We start from the raw sequence: 26999 nt of genomic DNA, 5'->3' as shown, positions 1-26999 counted from the left end.
CTCCCGCAATGACAACCCGACCATCAGCCACAGCTTTCAGCATCAAACAAGTCTGACTGGTAGAGAGCAGCACTGTTTCCTGCAGCAAACACTGCCTGTGTCTCATCCTCTTGTGAGGAACGGGGCCCTCCTTGCTCCCTCAGTGCCTGCCTAACCCCAAACAAGCCATGCTGCTGCTCACTAATCCACTTAACCAGGCAATTATAGTGGGAGAGCAGCCTGCAGGGAGCCAAGCTCAAATTCCCAGCTAAACAGCGTCCTGGGTTTTCTTAACCCACGGAGTGGTACCTTAAGGTACACTGAAAGCTCCTCACAGAGCACACATTTATGCTTTGGTAGCACAGGCTATGTAAGTGCATTTCCTTCCGACACTTTCATTTATCATAATTCTCCCCTTGCAAACCTGCCCCTTCAGTTCCCCAGGGAAAGTTAGTGAATTTATGCAGGAACAAAGTCACCTTGAGCCTTAATCCACACCCTAGCAGAAGGAATACATCTGTCTGTCGGCAGTCACATCCACCCACTCTGCAACTGCATTACAATGCTCACTTTGTTAGCACAGAAAATACCAGCTCCTTCTCCAGTCCTGGAGACAAGCTACCACAAAGGCTGGAGCAAAGAAAACGGACTGGGGACATTAAAAATGGCCCTGCACATTTGAGGTCAAACAGGCAAACTGAGGTAAAAACTGTGGAATTAGGAGAAAAAGAGCAAATAAAAGAGTTGGCAAACCCAGTTCTTGTCTCTCCAAAACAACTCCCTGCTCCCTTCCTAAGAAGTGAAGGCAGTTGAGAAAATTGCAGTCAATAAAGTTGCAGAAGATAGGCAGAGATCCTCATCCAATGGAGAGCAAAACAGTGGCCAAAGCAGATGGCAAAGTACAGTGGAACCAGACACATAAAGCAATCTGTTTTTTGCCATCTGGGAGCAAAGGCCAGGTTCCCTCATAACCAGGCTGGCACTCAGCTTGTTGGGGCCATGGCTCCGTGTTGTCCTTCCTCTTTCCCTCAGAGAAACCAGCCCTGATGCAGTCTGAGCACACAGAGCCAAGACAATCTTTAAAAATTGGCCTGAGAGCTCCCATAGCCCCAGATGGAACAACAGATGAGCACAGAAACAAAGCTCTGTCCAGCAGAGGCTCTCCCGGCCCTGCACACGCACTCACCTGACTTTAGGAGGCGTGCACTGATTCACAACTCACTCCTGCTGACGCATTCCTGCTCTCACAGGCAGGGCTCCCACCTTTGGCTCTGTCCTCACGGAACAGCTCCTTTGCATTCAACAGGAAGAACCGCCGCTGCTTGTTGTCGTCTGCCCTACTTGTTGCCATGCCTTGATAAACAGTCCTGGGATGAACCTGCTTCTGACTGGAAGAAATGAAACATTAATATTCCCAGAAGGGTGCAGGAGTTACAGCAGAGGGCAAGAAGACTGAAGGTGAATGGATAGTTGCGCCAGTCCCGATGAAACTGCCTCTCAGATACTCCCATCCTTCCGGCTGAATAGCGAAGTCGGCCGTAGCCCAACTGCTTTGTCATCTCTGGCACTCACTGCCGGCAAACACCAGCTTTTGTCAGCCCAACGTTGCTTTTTTCTGCCATGCACCCTGTGGTGGATGAGTGAGTTTCTAGAAACCATTCCCACCTGACAAATGGGAAAAAGAGTAAGGATATAGGTGTCCCAGTATAGGAGTTCTCTGAGCTAGTGTTGGAATCCAGAAGCCCAGAGAAATCAACCCATCCTGAATCCCCAATATTTTGCTTACTGCATTATAAAGAAAGATTTAATTAGCACATGCAAGTAATTTCATCCTTAGCTGTTGTCATTCCACTGGTAAACTGTGGATTCTACTGCTACTTACATGGCCTACAAGGACAAGGTGTATGGGTTTGCTATCCTTCACAGCTGAGCAAGAACACCAATGGACACAGACTTCATCAACTCACCTAGAGGTCCACCAACTGCCACCTGCTGCATTAAAATCTATTCCCAAACAAGACAGATTGTCCCCAAACAGTTTACCTGAGTCTCCGTAATCTCAGCAGCAGTCTCCCTTCTCCTGGCAGTACTTTTAAACCTAACAAGAGAGCCACAAAGCTTGCTCTCTGCTCCTTGGCTCCAGGAATACATTCTCATTTGCCCACTGCATTTGTTTTCATCAACACCTTCATGCTGTTGCAGACCTGGTCAAAGGAGACATTCCCTCTGGGATCCAGGTGTAAACAAACATCATCACTATCACAAGAGAACCAAAGGAAACGTTCGCAGCAATTGCCTAAATTCATCTTTTTACTACTGTACATACACATCCGAGGAACTCTCATTTAGGAAAGGCTTTAATAGAATCACAGAATGGCTTGTGTTGGAAGGGACCTTAATGATCCTCTAGTTGCAACCCCTCTGCCATAGGCAGGGACACTTCCACTAGACCAGATTGCTCAGAGCCCCATCCAGCCTGGCCTTGAACACTTCCAGGGATTGGGGATGCTTGTGGGGGCATGTAGATATCACACAGAGCCCCGATTCAGCCCCACACAGTGGCCTAAGAGCTTGTATTTACAGCCTTCTGCAAGCGGGAGGCTGTTTACTAAAAGGATTAGATAAGGCTTGACAAAGATGCAGGAAGGTGGGCATGCTGTGCCTTAGAAAACTTCTGCAATACAGAACCCAAAACATCCCCGTAGGCACTTCCAGTTAGAAAAGAACCTAGAAAAGAAGAGGAGGGGAGAAATTGCAAACAGGTTTGGCAGAGCTCTTTGGCCACTGCTGCATAGAGAGCAAAATTACAGGAGAGTAATCAAAGAGCACTGTGTCCGAGACATCCCTGAGCAGCCAGTGCTTGTACTGGTGAGATCTGTGGGACTACCTCAAAATACTTTCTCCTTTTATCTTGGGGAAAAAACAACCCCTAAATCACGCTGCTGCTTCTACTCCCACTCTCCTGCAGAAGGGAATGCTGCTCTTCTGGGTTTGGTAAGGGCAAGCAGCTCACATGCTCTGTAAGGCTGCCCAGCACTTAGAGCAGAAGCCCAATTCTCCCCGCTTTGGAGACCCTGTGGTACTGCCTCCAGGCAGATGTCCACACCATTTGCATTCCAGGCTTCCAAGAAAATCAGGACGCAGCAGCATTGCTTGCAGGGCATCTATTGTAAGGACCTTCCTTGATACAGGAAAGCTCTATGGGGCTGAAGAACATCTTTTCTTTCACAACCACCTTGGCCAGACAGTCTGTCACATCCTGGTGTTCAGTCTAACCACCTCAAGATTAGTTCCTAATGTGTTTCCTTTGCACTCTAAAGTTAAGTAATTCCTAAACTTTGGCTTGCCCAAGCATTCAGTTCTGGAGATCATAGTCACAGTGGTGGTGATGGGGACTGCTATTATCTGCATTTTCAAATACATACTCAAGCAATGCTTTACTCCTCAGAGTACTTCCAGAGTAGGCTGAAAAGTTCCTGATGAGTAAGTTGGAAAAAAAGTAACAGAAAAAGGGTAAAAATATGAACTGTTAGTTTTTTGAGGAGCAGCATCATAGCACCACCAAACTACTGGGGGTTGAGGGACCAGAATGTGCAGGCACCGAAGTTTCTCCAGTGATCTGGTATTGTGCTCAACTCTGGATTTATGGTAAATATAAAACACAAACACAATTACCAAGTTCCCTGCTGTGTCCATTTAAACACAGCTAAGTGTAGGTGTGGATTCGTGTTTAAAGAAACAAGCCACAGGAGAGGAGGCACAGCAGGACCCGCAGCCACATGGCACATTTAATTCCAAGGGAAGAACACCTGACTTCTACATGCAGATCAACAAAGAAATAAATTAATAAAACCAAGTATATGTACTGGCTTCTTTAGTTAAGATCATTACTTACAGCATTATGGACATCTGTTAGGGGACTCCCACAAAACCTCCTGTGAGCCTGACCAGGAAGAGTGCCAAACCACAGCATGTGGGAACATGGTCCCGTTTTAGGTTGGGATGAGGGTTCGGTTTCAGCATTAGTCAGGGCTCAGGTCTTCATAGCAGTTGAGTGAAAAGCAGCTGTTAAAGCCAGGCCTGTGAGGAGGATGAGAAGCATGCTCTGCAGAACCACACTGGGAAGAGTGGAATAAAGCACATGGAAGAACTAGCCCAGATCAAGTCAAAGTAAGTTTATTCACATGAGATCAGTTTGGACACAACCAGATTGAAAACCGTTCTCCATCCGAGCACCTTGAGGAAATACACAGAACCAAAAATCCAGGATAAGGACAACAACAACAGTCCCGGAGCCACAGGCACGCCTCCCTAATTGCGGGTGGCCTCAAAGCACTGCCGTGCACTTGGATGCAGCAACCGGGGCCGCCCGTGCTTGCGGTGCTCGAATCACATCTGACACTTCTCCAGAGGGGACAGAACTGTTTACAGGAAGCCATTTGTTACAGGGGCCGGCCTCTCCTCCCCCCCGCCCCGACCCTGGCGACGTCCCTTTCCCACCCCACCTTTCATCAGCAGCTTATCTACTGCCCAGACGGCCAAAAAGCTCATCCAGGTTGGAATTTGAAACCAGAGATCCTCAGACGCCATGGCTGAGGCAAATGGTGCCGCCATCAATTTTAGAACTAAATTTCAGGGAGTTTTCATTCTGTTTGTACAGGGGCTAATGAGTAGCTTGGGATGTGAACACTAACCCCAGGGCATAATTCTGAGAACAGGATGATAGATTCTCAGTCTCCTGCTCTAATTATACAGGCAAAAATTGGAATGGGAATGAGAAGAAACGAGAACAGGATTCAGGTCCCACATCAGCTTAATGGCATCATTTTCCCAAGCAGTAAAATTTTTTGAGGGTTAGCAAAAAGATGCAAGAATCACCTCCACTAAGAGAGAAAGAAAGACTCCCAAAAAATGTACAAAATGGGGCAACTGAGTTTCACATTAAGCAAAGCTGCACAGAGACATCACTGCAGAAGCAGCAATCACCAAGCAACTGTTCGATACTCTAAAACCGTAAGGCACTAATGATGTTCCTCTCATTACAATCAACATATGACTAAAAATTGACATTCATCAATTAAAAAATAAAATCACTGTACAAGTCAAAAAGGCAACTGTTGCCCTTTAAAAAGTTTCAAATTCTCAGCTCGAAGAATTTTGCTGCCCCCCATCCCAGCATTGCTGACTAGTTGGACATAGTGTTTGGTCTAAAGTTCTGCAGGTTAACACATACCTATTACAGTGAAACATCCAAGGCATAAGTAGAAAACAATTTGTTGAGAACTTACTCGGTGACCCCTTTAACATCACCAACAAATGTCAGAGGTGTCAGTCAGTCATCCTACCTACTGCAGCACTGCAAAGCACTCCAACACCACCACACTAAGTGCAGCCACATGTTTTTAGTGCTGACTTGCCTCTACCTTTCCCTTCAAGATACATGACTCAAGCTTTCAAACCCTGGAGCTTGAGTTCCCCTAGGCAGCTGTAGGCAGAGTAGCATAGGGGAACACAGCAGCAGTTGCTCATAAATTCTATTCCATGAGTACGCTTCAGTCCCTGTCTGGAAGCCTATGTCCAAGAGCAGCCAGGTCCCTTAAATTCCTTTAATTCCATTCTGGTCCTTCTTTGCTAGAGATGAGCAATTGCCCAAGAAGTATGAAGTCAGTAACATCAGTTTCCTTCAGAGGGTCACCTGACAGACCCATTTTGGTCAGTAATGATCAGGTTCAATAAACAAAGCTGTAGTGAAAGTGTCCCATTACTGAACCCTGAAGCCATTCAAGTATCCTTTAGACACAAAGGATCTATTAAGGCTTATTTCAGAGATCATAGTAAAGTATTGCACACTATTTGTCTGTTTAAATAGTTAAAAAAAATGAAATCTCATTTCTCAGAGATTAGTAATAGTATTAAAAAATGCTAAAAACAAATATAGATGTGACTTCTCCATGTGACTCTACTAGAATATGTAACAATTAATAGCTAGGGATAGCAGAGGTCCATCTGTGCATGGATTTAGCAACAGCAGTTTTTAAACAACAGGACAGTGTAAATTCCAAATAATTACTTTTGCCCTTTCTAAAAGCTTAAGTGATCATAAATTTAGCCTACCCATGAACTGCACTGGATGATTTCACCAGCACAACAGAGCATCAGAATTCATTGCAAGACAGCCTCTCGAAAACCGTCAGTTTTAAACAGCTGACCTTTGGTCAGCACATCCAGAAATAAATAAGAAAGGGTATAGCAGTGAGACCACCTATCAGAAGAATCAAGTGTGGCTGCTGGCATGGAAGAGTCTGGGACAATCCATCAGTCCCGGGGATTGTCTGGCTTAGGTCAGCAGCTCCATGACGCAGGCGGCCTCAGGATGGGTATTCGGTATTTCACTACTGAGCTTGCCAAAGGCGAGTCAATCCAGTCTTGTGGAGCCATTTTGAATTAGTCCAGACCTGAAGGATGTAAGAAACAAGTCTCCCAGAGTTTTGATTAGAGTTCCAGCTGTCAGTTCCATACAACAGTCCTTCCAGAGGCAAGCAGAAGTCACTCTGCCAGCATTCGCAGGCGCCGCTCATGCAGAAGCAACCTGATCTCCCTCACTATCAGTGGTGAAATGAACAGGATTGTTGAACTTGTCTGTGAAAAGAAGCATATCCAGGACAATTAGCACAGAGAAAACAGAGCTGCAGCAATCCCATGCCCCAACACACATCCAAGGTCACCCCAAAAAGACACAGGCTAAGAGAAGCAATGACAAGATGACACAGCGGATGGAAGGACTGAGCTTGCAGGAAAGCTCATACAATTTCAGCTGTCACGATCGTCTTGTCATAAAGATGAGCTCTTCAGCTCCTCAGTGGCCTTCCTCCTCGCCACCTCTGCTGTTTACCAAAGTGGCCTTTTCCTTTGTCAGCACAGATGCAAAGACAATTCCTGGCACTTCCGGCAGGGAAGACCAAGTGAATTGTGCAGCATTCACCACTGTGGAGATGTTAAGGAGGTCAGGGCCTGAACACAGTTCTCCCCCAGGGGTGTACCAGGGCAAGGCATTTTCATCTTAGTTTTCAGATCCTCATCACTCCCTCCAATAATCTTCAAGGGCTAACAAGCAGCTTAACTTCAGCTCTCTGAAAATATTAGGAACTACATATTATGGAGATGAAGAAGGGAAATCTCCTGCCTTGGAAGTCAGTCAGGTGGTATGAGCTTCAGGAAATGCATACAGGTATTTTTAGGCAAGTATTTTAGTGTCTCTGCCACAAGCTCAGTTCCTCTCGGATAACGTGACTTTTAGGGATCCCAAAAGACAACAGTTGATTTAGATACCTTGAGGCAAAGCCACACCACAGACCACATTAAGAACAACATCAGAGGTCACAGGTGCTGCAGAGACAGAGTCCGTCCCTAAGTCACAACTTTCAGGTTCTCACAAAAACTTTCTATTGTAAATTGAACTTTGATAAAGAATTTTTTAAAAAATGATTTCTTACCATTAGAATGAAGAAATAGAAAACCCACATCCACCCCAGGTTCTCCTGGATCAAAGACACTAGATACTAAATAGAAATAAAAAAAAGAAATCATTCAAACTGGGAAGATAAGGATGACTTTCAGGCATGACACTTTCATTTTCTAGAATTTGTGGGCTGTTAGCACACCACACAGAGCTGATCACAAAACCTTCCAGCTGATCTTTTCCTATCAGAAGAGATGACTCAGGAGAGCAGCCTTTTTCTGTGTAAAACCCACAGTGTTAGTAAAGCAGACACCATCCTGAAGCTTTACAGTAACTCAGAGCAGCGTAAAGACAGAACTGAACTACAGTTTCAAAGGGTGACAAATTGACTCCGCTGAATACAAGGTTTTTGCACAGAACACTGGGACATAAGTGGATGTAAGTACTCTCAGAAGAACTAAAAGCTCTAGAATGGCTTATAAATTACACAGGACACATTTTCAAGAGCTGTGCAACCACTGACTACTTAACCCTCCATCGTAGGCAAGACACTTGAGACTACAGTCTGTTCTGAACTGCACCCTGGTTCAACAAGGCTGCAGAGGCCACACAGGGAAATATATTCCCTATTAGCAGATTTATATTCAGATGCTGCACAAGGGCCTCCCTTCTTCACTACTGGGTATATCAGCACAGAACAGGATCTGAATTTCTAACACGTTCATTGTGCGTTCGCTGTTATTCACACACCCCCGGAATGACATCACGGTTGTCTCTGTTGGAATAAATGCAGTGCTGGAATGGGAGGCAGGTGGAATTTTTCAGAACTAGAGACCCAATTTTTATGATGATGTAAGTCTGAATGGTATGTGTGTGGGAAGACAGAAACACTGTAGACGACGCAAGAAGAACACTGAGTGTAACAGTGCACTTATGTATGTCCACAAAGCACTTGTAGTTTTCCATGTTTAAAGGATCTAAGCAGCATTTATCCTATAAAACAGAGACTGAACAACTGTATTTATCAGGCAATCAATGGCAAGTACAAACCCAAATCCCTTTCTAGAAAAGAAACTCGCATGCCTTGCCTGCGTCCTTGGCTTTTTACCATCACTAGAGGATGCCTGGAATAGAACTGGCTCTGATCTTTCTACTAAATCCTCCCCAAAGCACCACTGTGTTCTTCCACATAGCTAACACTTGTATGTGAGAAGAAAGAACATCCCCAGTGGGCACACTGTCAGCTTCCTTCTCTGCAACAGTCTAGTCCTCAGACCTCTGGCAGCATACTGACTATTGAAGCAAGTAGTGCTGGATTTACAGGGCGTAAAACACATCCACAGACATGAACTACAAATAAGAGTAAATTTTAAATTACTTCATAAACACTGTAACATTCAACATAATAAACATTCAATTTTACTCAGTTGTATAGGTAAACTTTTCTGTAAGCAAACGTTTTGCTATCATCTTTAAACAAAAAATCCCAAACAAATGTCAAAATACTTTATTTTCACTCTTTGCAAAGCTGGCCTTTAATTGCTTTTTGGAGTTCGGGGTACGAAAGTCTCCAAAATTCATTTGAATTATGAAAGTGCCATAACACTGGCACTATGAATACTTAGTTTAGTTCTTAATTAAATTGCTTCCACTGGAAACCTTGATAAAACAGACAGGTTCCCTTGGTTGGATCCTAAATAAGTAATTATTTAAAAAAAACGACCCAACCCCCTCTCCCTCTCCCCACACAACTTTGGATTGAGGAATGCACTAACATCTCTTAACCACAACAGACTCTTCGCTTCCTTCCCCAGACCTTAATTTTCCTTTGGTAGCCTCACCTGGCCCACTGCAGCACCAATACTGCCAGTTCCATCCACAATTCCTGTGACTGTTGCCAGAGCCTCACTGCTGCCTTTCACCAGATCCTGGCGCCCCAGGTCAGCAGAAATTGCAGAACTGATCATGTTAGAAGGGCCTCCGATGAAAAATCCTGAGTGACAAGAAAACAGCCTTGGTGCAAAACAAACACTAATTCTCAACAGAGCACCTTCAAAACACAAACTTCCTACCATGCAAAGCTCAGGAAAAGAATTAAGTCTAAGGACAGTGCTCACGACTAACTGCAGGTGAAGCATACGGTCATGGAACACCCTGCACAGTACATCCCCATGCTACAGTCTCAGTCTCTAAGGGTTCACGGAAGAGATGGAAGGCAAAAATACCCCCACAACAACAGGACAGGGAGTTCCAAAGTAGGAGTGTTTGAAAAGAAAGGCTCTATTCATGTGGGCTAATCTTAATTCCATAACACAGCACAGTATGTCTGGTAGCACAAAAACCTTGTGACCTCTCACAGTACACAAAGTATTTCAGGTTCTGACAAACGCCCTCAAATTTGAGCTGCAGCTCATGACTCTGCCATCTATCCACTTCCTCAGACACCAGATTACTGCTAGGTATTTTACCATAAATCTGTCTCCATCATACTGAGCCAAGGCAGATCCCCTCAGCTCCAAGCCATTATTCCATACCTCCCTCTGTAAAGCAGTTTTCCTAGAGCTGTCTTCCAAAGGTAACAGAAACTGGGCCCCAGCTTTCACTCTTTCTGCAAAACCAGCAGAGATCACAGCACACACAAACACCTTTCACCACCACAGGGCTGGTGTTATTGATTGTTCTGCAATGGATACAGATGTCTACTAGTAGAACAGTGGTTTTTGATAAGATACCTGTAATTGTCATGATCACAGCATTGATAGGTTTGCTGTTTGGAGAACCTGCAAGAGAAAGGCCAGGTGAGTGTAAATAAAACAAATGAACTTGAGAAAACCATTCACTTCAGTTCAGAAAGAAGCATGGACACATCTACTTTGAACTGCTTGCTCAGTTTGCTACACAGTGACAACAAAAACTTCTGTTTGACCAGAGACTTCTACAGAGATGAGTCTTACTGCAAAGGCATTAAGAGGTCAAAGACCCAGAAGTTTCCTGAGAGCACTTTACAGTAGAAAAATCATCTTTGCCACTAAAATTTTGTGGCCTACTTCAACATCAGATTTGCCTGGCTCTGTATTTCAGCCTGTGTCATGCCTCTTTCTGTGACACACAGCTTGCATTTACTCTCCTTCCTCTCTCTCTGGGAAAGTCAGACTCAGCTCAAACTCTCACCATAAAAGTATTTAGCAATTGAATCAGCCCTTCCACTCATTCTGAATTTTCCAAAACACTTTTTTAAATACAGAGATTATACCTGGAGGTAGTGATCCAGCAACTGTCTAAACAATGCTGCACAATAAAGCAAAAAAAATGCAAACCCCCATATCCCAACTCCTCCTTACAAAGCCACGTTTGAGCATCTACAGGCTTCATTTGTATTTCCACCAGCAGCTGGCTTTCCATTACAGTCCCCTAGCGCTTTTCAGATGCTGTTTTCCCTGATATCTCACTGTCAGGCATTACCTGAATTCCTTACTCACTTCAGCTTAGGTGAGTTACTACATGTAAGGCAAGTTGCAGCCCTCTTCACATATTTCCCAGGCCATTGTAACTATTACATGCAACACACTATGGGCACAAAAAGGTTTCTTTTGGAAAGATGGAAATAGAATTATCACACTGCAGGAACTGGATCACCTGTCTGAAATTTCTGTATCTGGCTGGACAGTAGTGCATTTTGAGTTAAGCACAAGGCATGTGGAAGCCTGGCTGCTCTGATATCTAGTAGAAAATTCAAACTTCATCAGCAATAAGTTCATATTTACTTCTAATTCACTTTTGAAAGCAATGAGTTAGCACAAGAGCCTACAAAAACTCCAACGAACTCCACCAAACCCACTCGTTGCCACTCAGTGGTCCCGACTTACTGACCTTACTGCAAGACCATCTGAGTAAGCCCACGTGCTTCCAAAAGGCACACTGTACTTTTCCTGTCTGACTCCAGCACCTGTTCACAGATCTCAAAGTGCTCTACAGAAGCCTGCCTGTATCACCACCCCACTTTGGAGGAAGACATAAAGAAGTGAAATGACATCCCAGTGAGTTAAATCACTCTGGTCCCACAGGATGCTCTGAACACACAAAACTGTCACACTTTGAAGTTCTTCATGGCTTAGAAGTTCTTCATGGAGGTTTCATAGAAATTACATCTTCCTGACTCCTTATGCTCTGTTTTCCTGACAGACTCCATTCAATAATGAAACACCAAGAACTATATTTATTACAAAAGAGGCAGAAACTCTCCAATTTCACCACTTACAGAAGTGTAAGAGGTGAAGTCTAAGAGCTTCTTTTGCCCTGTGTAGTGTATATATACCCCAGCACAGATCTGTCCCTAGATTCTCTTTCCTCTTACTATAGGGAAGCACCTGAGATTTCCTGCTTTGCCAGTTGTGGTGTTGACACAATGACGATGCTAAAACATTGACACTGGAGAAGGATCAGTACCATAATTCACCAGTATAGGGAAATTTAACCACTCAGCTAATTCTTTTCCACCTCATTAACCAGGAACAGATTTCTTTCTGTGCAGTGCCACACTTCAGCAAAATAAACCAAAAGGCACCATTCTGATCCAGAAGCAGTTTCAAGGCCAGAAAACATAATTAGAACAGGCTGTGCTCTGGTTCTCTCTAAGATGTACTGAATGAACCTCTTATCACTGCGCAGCACAGGCATACTCACGGCTGTATCCGAATAGAGAGCCTACAGCAAAAAGCAGGCTAGTTGCTAGCACTGGGGCTCTCTTCTGTAGCACATCAGAAATCAAGCCCTGGATAGTCCCACCTGCAAAAGTCAAAACAAAACAAAAAAAAACACTGTCAGGTTCAGGATGCTGACACCTTAAACAAAACTCATTTCACTGAGGGCAGTGGCCTCTTGCCTTCTCACCAATACATATTCTCTCTAATATCCTGAAAACTAAGTCTCCTGGCCTTACTGCCCCAGACAAAAAGACAACTGATAAAACAGGGAAAACTACCCATGCTGCTTTCCTAGGAAAAGCCTGCTTTTTCTGGCACGCAACTAGCCAATGCTCCCACTTTTCTTTTTCTTCCCCTATAGGACCATCACAGCTCTAGGACCACCACAACTCTGGATTAAGCAAGTTTAACATTGTGGCTGGGGCCTTCAACTGAAAGTGTAAGAAAAGGCTGTTTTTTCTCACAGGAAAAGCACTATCACACAGGGGCCTCATACTTCCTGCTGTTTCACCTTCTTAGGGTAGGTGCAACTGATTCCAGCAACTGCCAAAGGCCAACAAAAATCACCTTATGTATCACTGCTACCTCTGTAGGAACTGCTCTGCTGGTAAAAACTAGAATGCTGAGAAAGCCTAACATAGAAAAGGCCACAGAGGCAAAATTACTGACCTTGAACAGGCCCAAACAAGGATGGCTATTCTAGGAAAGCTAAATGGACAAGGTAATAAAGCAAGAAACTGAGCACATAAGAGTGGAAGTCTAAACACATATACAGTATGTTCTTTATTCTGGAGGAACAGGGTAAGATTTTGCAGCCAGCAGAAACAAGTGCAATTACATTTTATTTCTGAACATAACACAGTTGGTCCCTGCTCTGCCAAGATCTGGGCTGAGTCTGTCCTTAAAAACACAGGACAGAAGGGACAGTTCAGAACTCAGTAAGTCCAGATCTAAATATCCCTCAAGGGTACTTGTTGGAAAGAAAGTAGCAAGCAGGGGCACCATTTTGTACACAGCACTTTTCAGAAGTCCGAGTCAGTAAAGGAAAATGCCAGCTGGGGGTAACGTTCAAGAGTATGATAGTGCCCTTTAATTATACGTAAACTCTTTAGGGGGTCACATACTCTGTGTTTAAGAAAAAAAAAAAAGGCCTAGTAGCCACATACATATCTAGAATTTTCACATATTCACTGAACAGCTGGATCCCACCGAACATGACTGCTCTGTCTGCATTTGCTGTCTTTCACTTTCAAATGCTAGCAGGGCAATTGCTCACTCACCTATGATTCCTCCCACATCATACCAGATTGAGAGCTGGTCAGCTTCTGCTTCTTTCCATCCAAAGTTGTTGCTGAGGTAGAAGGGCAGCCAGAAGAAGAACGAGTAATTCACCAGTTTCAAGCAGGCATAGGCCAAAGAGTACTGGAACAAAAAGAGGGCCAGCGAGCAGTTAGCACTTGAGAAATGCAAACAGTGTTTGATTCTTCTTCACATAAAGCTCTGGACCAGCTAGAGCTTTCAGAGGGAAGTGCTTCTGCATTTCATGTAAGAAGACAGCATTATGAAAGCTTAATGCTGAACATCAAAGGGAACCCAGGAATACAAAAATCACTGTCAAGAAGGTTTTTTTTTTCGCTGAATGCAATGGGTTAAAACACTTTCAGTGTAACCTTGAGAGGAAATGACACCAGGTTTCAAAAATGAAGAAAATTTAATTCACCTTCTCAAGAGAAGGGAGCCAAGCACGCGACATGAAACAAGCTTGAGATTTAGTCATCTGTGCATCATGCTGAGAAAAGTTATGTGAAGTAGTTCCTCTGTACTATCTTGTGCTGCTCAGAAGGCTCATCTGCTTGCAGCACCAGAAGAGAAAGCTTCGTTCATGATCCCCAGGCAAGTATTCCAGGACAAGATGAAAGTTTGGCCAAAGTTAAGCACATGCTTCCAAACCCAACAGCTGAAACAACCTCCTGCTTTTGGCTGCTGGGCTCAATTTCTCCTTAGGTCCTTGGTCTCTCACCAATCTGACATAGTATCCTGATTTGGCTGGGCACTAATCTGACATCAGACAAAACTCACAGACTCAGAGGTGTTCAGGTTGCTGGATTAGGGTGCAGAACATGTCCTCAAAATCCAACATACAAAACCAGTCACCTCAGCTGCTGTTATTCTCTTTTGTTCCAGCCAATGAAAAAAGTCACACATCAACTAATGCAGATGCCACCCTAAGAAATTTTGCATAAGGCACTTAGCCATGTTAGGAAGGAACTCAAAATGGGTTTGCTTTCTTTTGCCATCCCTCAACGGGTCTTAACAACAGAACCGTCATTGTCCTGCACCCAAAACACTGACAATGCACCCGTCCCTTCTAGATTTTCTGTTGCCTCAATCACAACAGCCAACTGCTTTACTCATTAAGGATGCCTGACAACACTACCCATTCTGCTTCGTGACCAAATCCAGACAGTTCACACTGTACTGCTGAGCCAGCCACCCTGCCCCCTTTCTTGTACTGGTTCTAGAACTCAGGGGAGCCACAGCCCACTGCTGCAGAAAGTTAATATTGTTTTTCAGTGACAGGTTAATTTTTCAGCTGAATCAAATCCATGAATTGGGCAGTACTGCTGATGCAGAAGTACAAGTTCTCACACAAGGGACAGGAGAAGGATATGTTGGAAACTGCATCACCAGGCCTTGCTTCCAGCTGTTTATAAAAAGCCCGCATACTTTGCCAGATGTTACATCATGCTGATTCAGGCTTTTCAGGCCAGCTTTCTGCTTTAAGGCAACTCAAAAACCCCAAACCTCAATATCAGCACCACAGAGCTCTGTGTGATGCTCAGCTAACAGTGAGAACCTCACTCCTCAGGGCAAATATCTATCTTACCAAGAAAGCATCCTACAGCAACTTTTGCTCGTGGCCTCCCTTCCAAATCCACAGCAGAACAGGCAGGATCTCTGTTGCCCTTTGCTGGCTCATTACATGCCCTCCATGAAGCAGGGGCCCGATGGGAAGAGCAACAACCAACATACCAGACAGTATTATAATCCATGTGCACAAGGACAACCCCAAGATGTTAACAACAGGCCCAACCCCAAGATGTTAACAGCATAAGAAGTCAGATGTCAACAACTACATATGGTCAACATACTAACAATGACATCAACAAATGCTAACAGCGCAAAAAGTCAGCTTTATGTTTAACAGGTAAGCCAGCCTTCACTCAAGAATCTGTGTCCTCACCAGTACTACTCCAGGAAGGCAACAAGCTTGGAAAAATCCAATGGCCTTTGGCTGGTTGTCAGTGTCAGTTGCTTGAATAGAGTAATTCCGGTCATCATCATCTGCATCATCACTGCCCATTAAAGGTCTGTTGGCATCTTCTTCCACAACGATGTCTTCATCTGCTCCAAGCTCAGGGAGGCCTAAGTTTTACAAGGGATAAGCAACAGGAAAAACAGACCACAGCCTGTTCACCTTCTCCCCACTCTAAAGCTATGCTCACTTCTTTTAAGTAATTCTACCTTCCAGCAATTCCCTTGCTCTCCCATACCTCCATCCTCCTTTGGCTTAGAAACTCTTCTAGATGGTGTTCTGCAGTGCCGCCAGTTTCTACCCTTTGTCTTCTAGCGCTCTTGAAAGTATTGTCTGATCCTGGCGTCGGCTTTGTCTGTTCTGAGTGTCTGGCCATTAGTTGGAAGACACAACAAATTAGTGCATTTCCCCCCTTATTTAGTGGTTGGGATTCTCAGACCTGGCTCCTGGATACCACTTCCCTTGACTGTGGAGGCTGAGCATACTCAGCTGCTGCCTGTTAATGCCTCCACTGGAGTGGAAGGCCTGGAAACTGCACTGTGCTTCCTGGGATGCAGAGCACTCTTATGAGCACTCTTTGTGGTAGCATTAATGCTACCAACTTCATAGCCTTTGCAGGCAACTGGAAAACCTTCTCCATGGCCCTGTCAAAGCCCAAACATTCTTCTGTTTTCCTGTTACACTTTGACTTGCCTACCACCTTCTCAGAAAAGGACCACATCCAACCCTGGAGCTATTTAACTGGCTGTGGGAGACCTACTTTCCCTTCCTACTGCATGGTTAAGGCTTGCCATACTTTTCTCCTACAATAGCCAGTTATCAGTTTGTCTGCAGCTTCTTTAGGTGAAGAAAAACTGATAATTAGGCACATCCTAATGGAGATGTTAGAGCCAGGCTATTTTAGTTGCTTTAAAAAAATATCCAGACTCTATACACGGGATGCATGATGGCATTTAGTGTGATCTGGGCGAGTAAAGCATTTGCTCCATTAAATACACTTAAGTGCAACACCATTTTGTAAGAGCCCTGAGGATAAGTACTGTCAGAATGAGCAGTGCTTTTAGTAGTACTACATGGAAAGCTGCAGACCTGCTTTCCATGAGGGGACTGAAACAGTACAGCTCTCTTCTACTTACCCACTTCCTTCGGTGATGTCAGGAGCCCAAAGAACACAATGACTCCTCCAGCAAACTGTACCGAGGCAGTCACCAAGAAAGCATACTGAGGAGAAATAAATAAAAGATTCTTTTTCAAAGCACTTTCAGTCACACAGGCTTCCCTGACTAATGAGGGTTTCTTTTTACATTCCAACCTTGTTAGAGAGCAAACACAGCTACGACAACACAGATTGCATCCATAAAACTTGGAAACGAGTGATCTCTGCGTCTCCTGAACAGATTTGGCCCTATCTAGGCTGAAAGACCACACTAAAACAGCTGTTTTAGTGTACTGAGGCAACAGCAGTGAGGAAGGAGCTGACCAAACACAACCAGAATTCCAGCTATATTGGAAGGACTGCTCAAAGAAGGATCAAACACCAAATTCAGACCAGGTTGTTCAGAGCTTTGTTCAATCGGGTCTTGAAATCTTCCAAAGACAGATACTCCAGGCTCTGTCCCCTTGTTCCAATGCTTAACATACTTCACAGCAAAATAGTTTTCTGAACATCCGGTTGGAATTATCCCCACTTCACTTTATATCCACTGCTTTTTCCCCTCTCTCACAGTGCAACCCAGGAAAAAGTCCGGATCTGATTTCTCAGCAATCTTCCCAGAGGCTTTGGAAGGCTGCTATTGGTACCCTAAGCCTCCTCATCTCCAGAATGACACGCTCAGCTCTGCCAGCCTGTCCCCACAGGTCACACACTGTGAGATGTGCTGGTTCACTTGCACTCCCTGGACTCAAGCCCCTGCCTGCCACAGGCAACACAGTGCGTGCCTGGCCCCTTCCCAGTGACAGCAGCTGTGCCTCCAGTTAAGTGAGAACCTGTGATGGATGACTCTGAAGAGCACTTTAAGCCACGCAAATCAGAAGAGGGTATACTGTGACACTAGAGCTCTTCAATAACATCAGTCCCATTTACAGGGAAGTCTCAGGCTTGTTTCTCCCAACTGGGAAGAGTCACGAAGGAAAGGCTTTTCGATTCTGCCTACTGCTTGCCTCCACAGAATTCGGGAAGATGAAACTGGACACATGAGCCTGTTATCTCCCAAAGACAAGATAAGAAACTAGTGTTTCATAACCCAATCAGACATGCAGGCGTAGCTAGAAGCCAGACAGCAATACCTACCTCATAGCCATATTTGAGAACACAGGATGCAAGGAATGCCCCAAGGATATTTCCCACAGATGCACAGGCACTCCAGAGTCCAAACACAAAACCCCTCCTGAAGAAGGAGAAAAAAAATAATTTGAAACCAGCAATGTGAGGAGAGATGACATTAGGAACAAGACAAAGATAAAACATTAAAATGAACTTTAACTTATGAATAAAGTTACAGTATTTTCCCAATCCACTTCAAAGAGACTCGAAGTTCATTTAAAACAAAACGCACAACAACTTGGGGGTACCACATGTATGTTCTATTCTGAAACATCTGTGTTACAGCAGAGGTGAGCTGGCAACAAGGTTACAGGCTATGGCTAGAGCTCATCTGCAATGTCCCAAAGTGACAGAGTTGAACGTGCAATGAGTCAGTTTTCATTTGATCTCTTTAGTGGTAAGGAGACAGAAACAGTTTTCCAGTGGTAGGAAAATTCAAATTCAGTCACTCTGCACTATGAGATTTTTGAAGTTTGAATCTGTGCTTTTAACACACACACACAAAAAGACAAAAAAAGATATAATGTAACAAGTAAGGCATATTTCATCCCACCCAACTTTAATTACGATCTAACAGCTGGCCTTCCTGGTTTGAGAATTTCAGCTCAATCTGTTACTCAGCAGGTCGTGTGAGTCACTAAAGAAAACTTAACTTACCCAGCTTTTCCAAACCAATTTCCCATGACAGCAACCACGCAGGGCCAGCCAGTGGACTGCAGCAAGCCATTCACAACCCAGAGACAGCAGTAGAACCACTTGTTGTAGAAATGCAGCCATTCTGTGAGTGTGCCAAAGAAGAATACCTATGGGGGAGGGTGGTGCAAAACAGAGAATAAACCCTCAGGCTACCGCTGAAAGCCAGGCAGGAGTGGGGGCCTAAAAAAAGCAACAGCCTTTCAGGGAGCTGGTCCCATGCAGGGGCCAGGCCAGAGGCCAGCCTGGCATTGTTTGAGACACAGTGCAGAGTGAAGAGCACCCTCTACTGAGCCACCACAGCTCCAACTTCAGAGCCCAAACAGCTCCAGAGACAAATGTGCTGTCAGGGCACTTCCTCTCCAAAAGACTTTTGTCTTCCTAAACAGCACAGTTACAACAAGAGAGGAGAAGAAAGAGACAAATACTCTTGGTAACAACAGTAAAAATACGGTAGCCTCTTGATCTGCCCTTGTACTGACATCTGATTCCTCGAGGCTCTACGCAAACACAGAACCCTCAGCAGTCATTTATCTTCGCAAAATTTAACACAAATACTACAGCCAGATCTCAAATTACTAAGAGCTCTAACCCAAACTAGCCAAAATAAACACACGTTGTGGGACACTGTGCTTGATGCACATTTGTGGTCATGTGTTTGCAGAGTGCAATAGGCCACAGTGGGGTTTGTAGCCAACTGGGTAAATCAAACACACTCCACACATCTTAGGCATTGCTTTAACAACCAGAAAACCACCATGAGATAAAAATGATTCACATTTATGTGCAATAGCTTGAAGCTGAAATATCCTTTTGTTTTAAGGAGACATTCTTTTTTGACACATACCCTCCTAGCAATTATAAAACAAGTAAATGAATGCTTGGTATTGTTAGCATGTCCTTCAAAGAACAAAGATTGTGTTTGAAAGCAAAGGCCTAGATAACAACATGTGTGGGCTAAGAAATTAAGTTATATTAGAAAACAGTCCCCTAAAGTCCAAATACACCAATCTTGAACAAAAGCTGTTCATTAAGTCTCTAGACAGTGCCCCAAAGTTACGAATTTCCTTCTGACACAGTATCCAGAAATAGATATTTCAGGAAGAGGTGAGTCATCCAGCATAGGTCTGTGCTTCAGACAATGCAGTACATGCATCCAGAACCAAGTTTTACCCACAGGCTTTGAGACCACTGAGGTATAGCTACAGCTCATGAGCAAATTCACATAGAAACAGAGCCTTTTCTCCCCATAAGTAAAACCCTACCCAGAAAGCCTAAGAGAGATTTTTAAATCCCACTACTATGTCCCAACTTACCACCAGAGCTGAGGAACACATGCCAAAAGACAAAACCCAGCGTAAATTCAGGCGATCCCCAACTATGCCACTGACAAAGAGACCCTAAGAACAAAACACAGCATTAAACAAAGCCAGAAGACTTGCACCTGATATCTGTAAGAATTAAAATGATGTAGAAGGGTCAAACTAGTCCAAATGTTGCTGTTATACCAACTTACAGTTTGATTCTAACCACTTTTTCTGCCACCAAAGAAATCCTGCTCATAGCTGTTCATTACATTTCTTGTTTAAAAAAATTCATCTGAGAATTCTTGGATAGACAGAACTAGTCCTCCCACCCTCTAGTAACAGGTGTATAAGAAATTCTGAAGTGATAATATTTATCTTGTGATTGTTAAAAAGCATCTTCACGTGGGTGACAGGCATGGGCAGAACTAACAGAAGCTGAAGGAAAAAAAACATGCCTCTGAGCTAAGCTTTTTAATGTGGGTGTGATCTTCCCATTAAGATTCAACCAAAGCTTAGCAGCTTGCATTAGTTTTACTCACCATAGCATAGGAAAACAAAAAGATAGTGTCCAATGTCCCCAGGAAGAGAGTTGCTTCTTCTGCATTTGGAAATAACTGGTTGCTGTTCCAGAGCTACAGAGAGAAAATTTTAACAGGTAAACAGGAAGAGGTGGAGCTCATCCTACTCTATTTCAATGGAAACCCCAATTCTGGAGCAGAACAGCATATGGCCCCAGCAACCTCTCATTCCTCCAACACTTTAATTATCAAATCAGGAACAATTCTGGTATTATATACTGCAGAAAATGCCCACTCCCAACTTTGTTTCACTTCTAAAAGACAAGCAAACAAATCACCAGCAAGAAACGCTTGTTCAACCCGGATCAAGGCAAACAACTGGCAAAGCAAACCCTACTTCTAACAAGCACGCAATGTTAGACAGATTCTTACTCTAAAACACTGATGAGCATCTTAATGAATAATACAATAAAGGCATATTCTGTTTTATGTGCAGCATCTCTTCTGTACTTATCTTGCTGTCTTCGCTAAATGAATAATTCCCTTAAAGTATTTGTGGCAGCAGCCAGAATATGAAATGACAGACCACAAACAGAAAAGAAAGAACACAAAAGGAACAAGGGGAAGAAAAAGACTGGTTGGAAATTATTTACAACAAACTCCAGTCACTAATGTTATTAGTTTTTGTGCTTACCCTGAGTTTCATTTTTTTTTCAATATGATCAAAAAAAGGGAAAAAAAGACTCAATTGTCCCCAAAGAAAGATTAGTGACATCAGCTGCAAATAGCAAGCTTTGAGGATAACTTAAAGAATGGAGTTAATCAAAACAAAGTTTTCTTCCCTTCTCACAATGCCCCCATTAGAAAACAAACCAATCCAATCCAATCCAAACCTGACCTATGGATGTGCCTAACTCAAATGTCATCAGTTTTAGTTTGATTCTACCTCTCCAGGAGAACATTCTGTAGAGACAACACTAATTACACATCCACTTAGTTTAAAAGATGTAACCTAAATTGATACCTAAAGGACTTGTTTGACTACTTTTCTTGATCAGACACATGCACCTCAACATCCATCAAGCACTGAATCATCTATATATATTAAAAAAAAAAAAATCAAAACAGCTTCCAAGACATACTAGTTGTTTGAATGTCAGTTAAAGAACTAAATATAAACACCTTGTGTTTCAATTTGGCATCCCTGAGATGCTCACTCCTTTTAGACACACTATAAAATCCTCAACACAATTCAGGCACAATTTACTGCTTTCACTTATCGCAAAAAGTCAGCATTTATCATCCTTCTGTCAAACATTCAAATAACTGATGATTTCTAATACAAACACTTGAGCAACCAGCTTAGAACTCCCTGCTCCAACAGATCTCATGGCCTGTGACCATGCTGTTAATGTATGATTTCTTCCACTTCTCAAAAGCATCAGGACAAAGCATTACTAAACACAAGAATGGCTCTAAAAACACCACAGGTAGGAGCCAGGAGGTAGTTCTTGCATTCCCATTTGTGAGAACCAAGCAGCATACAACTTACTTTCCTGCAGGCAAACACTGCCAAACCTCCCACTGCTTTCACTGAGTCTAGGATTTTACAGACAAGGGGTACTGGATGTTCAGCACTTTTGGAAATCAGACCTTTTAGATGCAAGATAAAGACATTTAGGACAAGCAGCTAGCCCTCTCAGATAGCTTTCTTCTCTCCCAGTTTGGCTATTCTTTTAACAGGGTGGTAGCAGCACCACTGCCACAGAGAAAGCACAACCAGGATTTCACAGAACTCTCTGGAAGCCCATTAACTGCTTCGGTTTATTGCCTCCAACACTTCCGAGGAAGGGTCCCTCTTTCCCCCTCCTTCATGTTGCTGCCTATTACAGACTCTGTTGGGGTCCTCATTTCCATTGGAACACTGTAACTTCCTGAGGAGTTGCTCTCTGGGGACCACTAGGAAAGATTTCATCATCACCTGATGATCCATAAAACTACAATGCAAACACCTGAAGTTTCTGCTCCCATTCCGAGAAGTGTTCCCGACAGACACCTAAAGGGGCCTCTTGGGCACCACAAGTTCACAAGTTCCAGCACACTGGAAGTTACCCATCTTTCTTTGCACTGCCCTATCCCTTGTGTCCTTACCTCATATGGCTGGAGCTCAGGGGCCGTGCTGTTAAGGCAGGAAGGAGTCCATTGGCTGGAAATGCTGACTTTGACATTACTGAATGTCTTTCTGGAAGCATGGAGCAGGGAATAACTGCCAGAAAACACACAAGACACAGGTTGGCCAGATCTTCTCTGGAGGTCAAGTGGGAAAGGGTGGGGTATCAAATACAGATACACACTGTCTCAGCAGGCAGCATAGCAGAGGACTGGCAGTTTTGGAGATAGCAGTCAGCAGTGGGAACCCCCAAATTATGGGAAGACAGGGATTTCACCCTTCTGCAATAGACTGCTCTTGGCTTGGCACAGCCAGCCTCACCTTTGGTGGTTGGATTCCCCAGGGACATAACACCCCTACCTCTATAACTGCATGAGTCCCAGACTGATTGGCTCTATGAGCTTATAAGTTAGTTTTCAAGGCTCACAGCCAAAGGTTAAGACTATTTCCCTGCCTTCATTCTTCTATGACATGCTCTCGCTTCCCTAAATTCAGTGAGATGAACACCTCTCTGTGCAGAGATACACCGAACCTACCTGAAGAAGGTCAGCAGGAACACAACAACATGATGGTGGGTGCAATGGGACACAAGGCCTCTGTTTGCAGGCTGCCTCCGTAAGCTTCCAGGCAAAGCCATGTTCCTGGCAGCCCTACCTTTGCTCCTGCCCTGGCCACAAGGGCTGGATGGTGATTAGGTCATTTTTTTCTTCTCACTTAAACAGAAGAAGGTGGGAAGGGAGGAGAAAAGAAAATATATTTGGATTAAAACACATGGATAAGGCACAGTTTTGTTCCCCAAACAGCTGGAATTCAGAAGAAACAACTGCACACCATTCCTTCCCCGTCTGTTTCACACCACTACCTATCTCATCACTTGTACATTCCTTAACATCTTCTATGCCTAAACGTGCCTTTTTATTCCCAGTCTCTCAGTACCCTGATGGTCATCTCCCAACCCACTTCTTTTTTGTTTCTCCCCTAGCATATACCTCTTCAGTGCCCATCACCAAAGGGGTTCCCCCTGGATCTACCAATTCCCAGCATTCCCACGTTAAAAACCATTCTGCACCATTTACACACATGATGAACTACAGTGTGGTCATAAATAAGACAGCTTTCCACTGCTACCTGGCTGGTCATAGACTGGTGATGAAATCATGAGAGCAGCCTTTGGCTGCTGGAGAATGGTTTGGGATCTAACTGCCTTGTTAAGATCTTGTTGAAAGAATATAGCCAAGAGTGGACTTGCACAGATGGAAAAAGGAAAGTAACCGTGAGGACAGTGCTGAAATCCAACAGCTAGACTCCCTGCCTATTTATTCTCAAGCCCGACATTACAGCTCCATCTGTCACTAACTCATTAGTACAGCACAAGTCATACCTTCCTGTAGGGCACGGGTGACATCTGCCCCAACTTCTACATACCCAGAAATTATCACTGCTGAGGGAAGGCTATGATAGATGCACAGTTTCTTCATGCTAGTTTATGTCACACTACTCCACTCCTTGAGCTGTGCTGGCGTGGTCGAGGGACCATTTCTGCTAACTTGAGATTGGCAAACAGCCCCACTGGGCAGCAAGGTGGTGAATCTCTCCCCACAGCTGCCTTTTGTTTCCTTGGTTGAGATCTTTTTCAGCCAACTTCCCTACCACAGATCAAAAAGCAGCTACACAAAGGCTTGTGTCCATGTGACAGACAGAGCAGTGCAGAGAGAGAGAGATGCTGCACACCAACGCTGCTGCTGAAGGCAGAGCTCAATCCTGTCAGCACTCACTGGCCTGAGACACTGGGACAAATCCACTGGTGGGAACTGCATTTGCAGAAGATGTGCAAACAACACGCATTCTGAAAGCTGAGGAGAGGTAAAATAAAGCACCACACCTGTTCCCCCAAAGGAACTGAAACTGAACTGGTTCCCCCTCAGCACTGAAATAAGACAGAAGATAGTGCCTTTGTATTCTTCTGTATCCATGGGTGCTTTTTGTAATTATTTGCAAATCTGACAGAAGACTTTTCAAGTTCAGCTTTATAACCTCACTTGGAGAAATTAGAAGTCACTGCCCAGACATAGTCTCATCCAAATTTTTGCTGCTGAAAATGCTGTATTTCACAGAGACTTTCTGCTCTTCCTTCTAATAGCTTTTAAAGGTTTCATTAAGACATCTTTCACTGCAGGAAGTCTTTCTTTCCTGTCCTCTAAATGATGATGCGAGCCTGATTGACAAAAGGATAACAGCTACTACTGGAGACATGAACCATCATGGAAACTGAAACCTGACCTCCAAAACAGGTCACATCTGACCTCCAGAACAGAGTACGGCATAGAGATCCTCTGAGTAATATGGATCCAGCTGTGACTGCTCTGAGACACTGGAGTCATGTTTAACCTACACCACACCTGAATGCCTCCATTCTCATCCAAGACAAATACAGCAAGTCTGTACAAGACCTGCCTCTATACAGCCCAGGTGCATTTGAGCCACACTCCCACTGCTCCAGCTAGCACAGAGCACCTTGGTGTGCCAGCACCTCCTTGTAGGGACATGCTTCTAGATTGCTTAGGTTTGCACAGAGGAAGAAAAAAAGCACCTACAGCTGGAGCTGTGGGAAGGCAAGGCTAGCCTAGGAAGAGGCAACTTCACAAGTAGTCTTGATACTACTCTCCCCCTGAGGTCTCAGACCATTTCTCAGCACCAGTGAATGAAAACTCAGCACTCACACAAGTACCACACAGGGCTACTCCCTTTCAGGCAGTGGTAACGCTGCTCAGGGCTGTCTGCCCCACAAGCTGCATAAAGAAGAGAAGGGAAGCCAAGGCACTCCAATTTCCCAGCACCGCGGTCCTTATGGGCCTGTGAACCACACGGTCTGTTGGTCAAACACAAGAGCTCGTTCTTCTTCCTTGCCTCTCCCTCCCCTCCCACCAGGCAACAGCAGGTTACAGAGCACTCCTGAGGAAAGCAAACCACTGCCAGTTGTGCAACACTGCAGGGAAAAGTTCCTTCCTCGGGTAATCAGTTTGCAGCCCGGAGCACAAGATTTACTACTCACTTTATGTCAACAGATGCAAATATAGATCTTATTTGTCCAAGATACTGAGTCTTTTTAAAGCTAAGACCTAGTTTGACCTCAAAGTCACCTATTCTATAGCATTTATTATTGAAACAATCAGTTTCTCAGAGCTTCTCAATCTCAGCTAGCTTTCTAGAAGACCTTCTGGCACAGGACACTTTCACAGTATAGAGATGACTGTGAAAGATTTTGTTTTCCCTTTTTCTTCATCCTGTTCTTTCTTTATTCAAAACTGACATTCTCCCTAGGCTAGAAATGCATGCAACTAGGAGGTTAATCCTCAAAAATTAGTCTTCTAATTATTCTGAGAACACCACAGTAAGTTTGTAGTGGAGGGGAAGCAAAAACTAGGCAGCAGGATAACCCACAGAACTCAGGACAGTGAAGCACAAGCCTTTAAGAAAGGAAGAGGAGCACTTTCAGGGTATTAAGACTACCTTGTCTAACTGTTTTGCACTATTTATCTTCAGCTAGCCAATATTTTGAGTAAGCTTCTGTTAAGCTTTCACCCTTATTTGTTAAGCTTCCCCCTTAGTTCTCTTATCCCTTCACTTAAAGTCATAATAAGACACCTTAAGGTCAAAATAAGACACCTTAAGTTCAAAACAAACTTCCTTAATACTATCTTGCCGTCCCTCAAAGCTGGCAGGAAAGACTAGCATTCACATTCCTGAGACTTAAAAAGTGCCAAACAAACGGATTTTTTTCTTAAAAATTAAATAAAATAAATAAATAAATAAATAAATAAATAAATAAATAATATAAACCCTAAACAACAAAGTCCACTCTTACGCCATCTTTCCAAACTGAACGAAGCACGGCAGCACAAACCCAAACCCACAGGGCCCTCGCCGCCAGCACAGGCAGACCGTCCGCCACCCCGACGCCCGTCAGACGCTGTTCTGGGAAGAACAGGGGCTGCCGAGCACGGGAGGATGCGAGCACGATCCGACCGCCGGGCCCCCGCTGGCAGCGCATCTGCAGCGGCGCGGCAGCGCCCGGAGCCCGGCAGCGCATCCCCCCGCGCTCGGCTCGGCGGGGAGGACGCGGCTCCTCCCGCCCCGGTCCCCGCGCAGGTGGCGGAGCGGCCACGTCCTCGGCGGGCGAGGAGCGGAGCCGAGCGGGGCAAGCGCAGGGCACGCACCGGCTCCGCCACCGGCCGCTACCCCGCCGCGGCATGCGCATCCCACCGCATCCCATCCCACGGCATTCCCACCGCACCTCCCGGGGAGCTCCCGCGCCCGCCCGCCCCGCGTACCGCGCCCGGCGCCCAGCGCTGCCGGAGGAAGTCGGCGGGAGGGAGGCCGCCCTTCCGGGCGGTCCCGCGGAGCGGCGGGAGCTGTAGTCCGGCCCCGGCCGCTGCGAGGGCCCTGCCCGCCTCCCGTCCGGGGGCGGGCAGCGAGCGGGCGCCGGCAGCGTCCCCCGGCCGGCGGGGCGGAAGGGGGGCCCGGACTACAT

The 26999-nt window shown here is 44.8% G+C and overlaps 1 protein-coding gene across 1 annotated transcript; it reads right to left on the bottom strand.

Moving 5' to 3' along the window:
• Nucleotides 1-4139: 4139 nt before the first annotated feature.
• SLC37A3 (solute carrier family 37 member 3) lies at nucleotides 4140-26910 on the bottom strand. The gene is made up of 15 exons (XM_029963591.1): nucleotides 26800-26910; nucleotides 23005-23181; nucleotides 22450-22564; nucleotides 20320-20412; nucleotides 19790-19873; nucleotides 18438-18583; nucleotides 17748-17844; nucleotides 16594-16678; nucleotides 15386-15567; nucleotides 13422-13563; nucleotides 12122-12223; nucleotides 10171-10218; nucleotides 9280-9431; nucleotides 7473-7538; nucleotides 4140-6618 (listed from the first exon to the last, which is right to left on the bottom strand). The coding sequence occupies exons 2-15, from the start codon at nucleotides 23103-23105 to the stop codon at nucleotides 6526-6528; spliced, it is 1506 nt and encodes a 501-aa protein (XP_029819451.1). The 5' UTR covers nucleotides 23106-23181; nucleotides 26800-26910; the 3' UTR covers nucleotides 4140-6525.
• Between the last annotated feature and the right edge of the window lie 89 nt (nucleotides 26911-26999).

Source organism: Manacus vitellinus, unplaced genomic scaffold (assembly GCF_001715985.3).
Source record: "Manacus vitellinus isolate BGI_N305 unplaced genomic scaffold, ASM171598v3 scaffold_5_pilon, whole genome shotgun sequence".
In the NCBI taxonomy this organism is placed as follows: domain Eukaryota; kingdom Metazoa; phylum Chordata; class Aves; order Passeriformes; family Pipridae; genus Manacus; species Manacus vitellinus.
Note: the sequence above shows the minus strand (reverse complement) of the source record. Positions and strands in the feature narration are given on the sequence as shown.

What these genes read in the sequence shown, in the direction of transcription:
- SLC37A3 (XM_029963591.1), bottom strand. Translation starts at nt 23,105, where the DNA reads ATGGCTTTGCCTGGAAGCTTACGGAGGCAGCCTGCAAACAGAGGCCTT. An exon ending in CTGAGCTCCAGCCATATGAG is followed by an intron (nt 20,413 to 22,449) that starts GTAAGGACACAA and finishes TTCTCTCTGTAG; the next exon opens with CTCTGGAACAGCAACCAGTT. An exon ending in GACATCACCGAAGGAAGTGG is followed by an intron (nt 15,568 to 16,593) that starts GTAAGTAGAAGA and finishes TGTAAAACTTAG; the next exon opens with GCCTCCCTGAGCTTGGAGCA.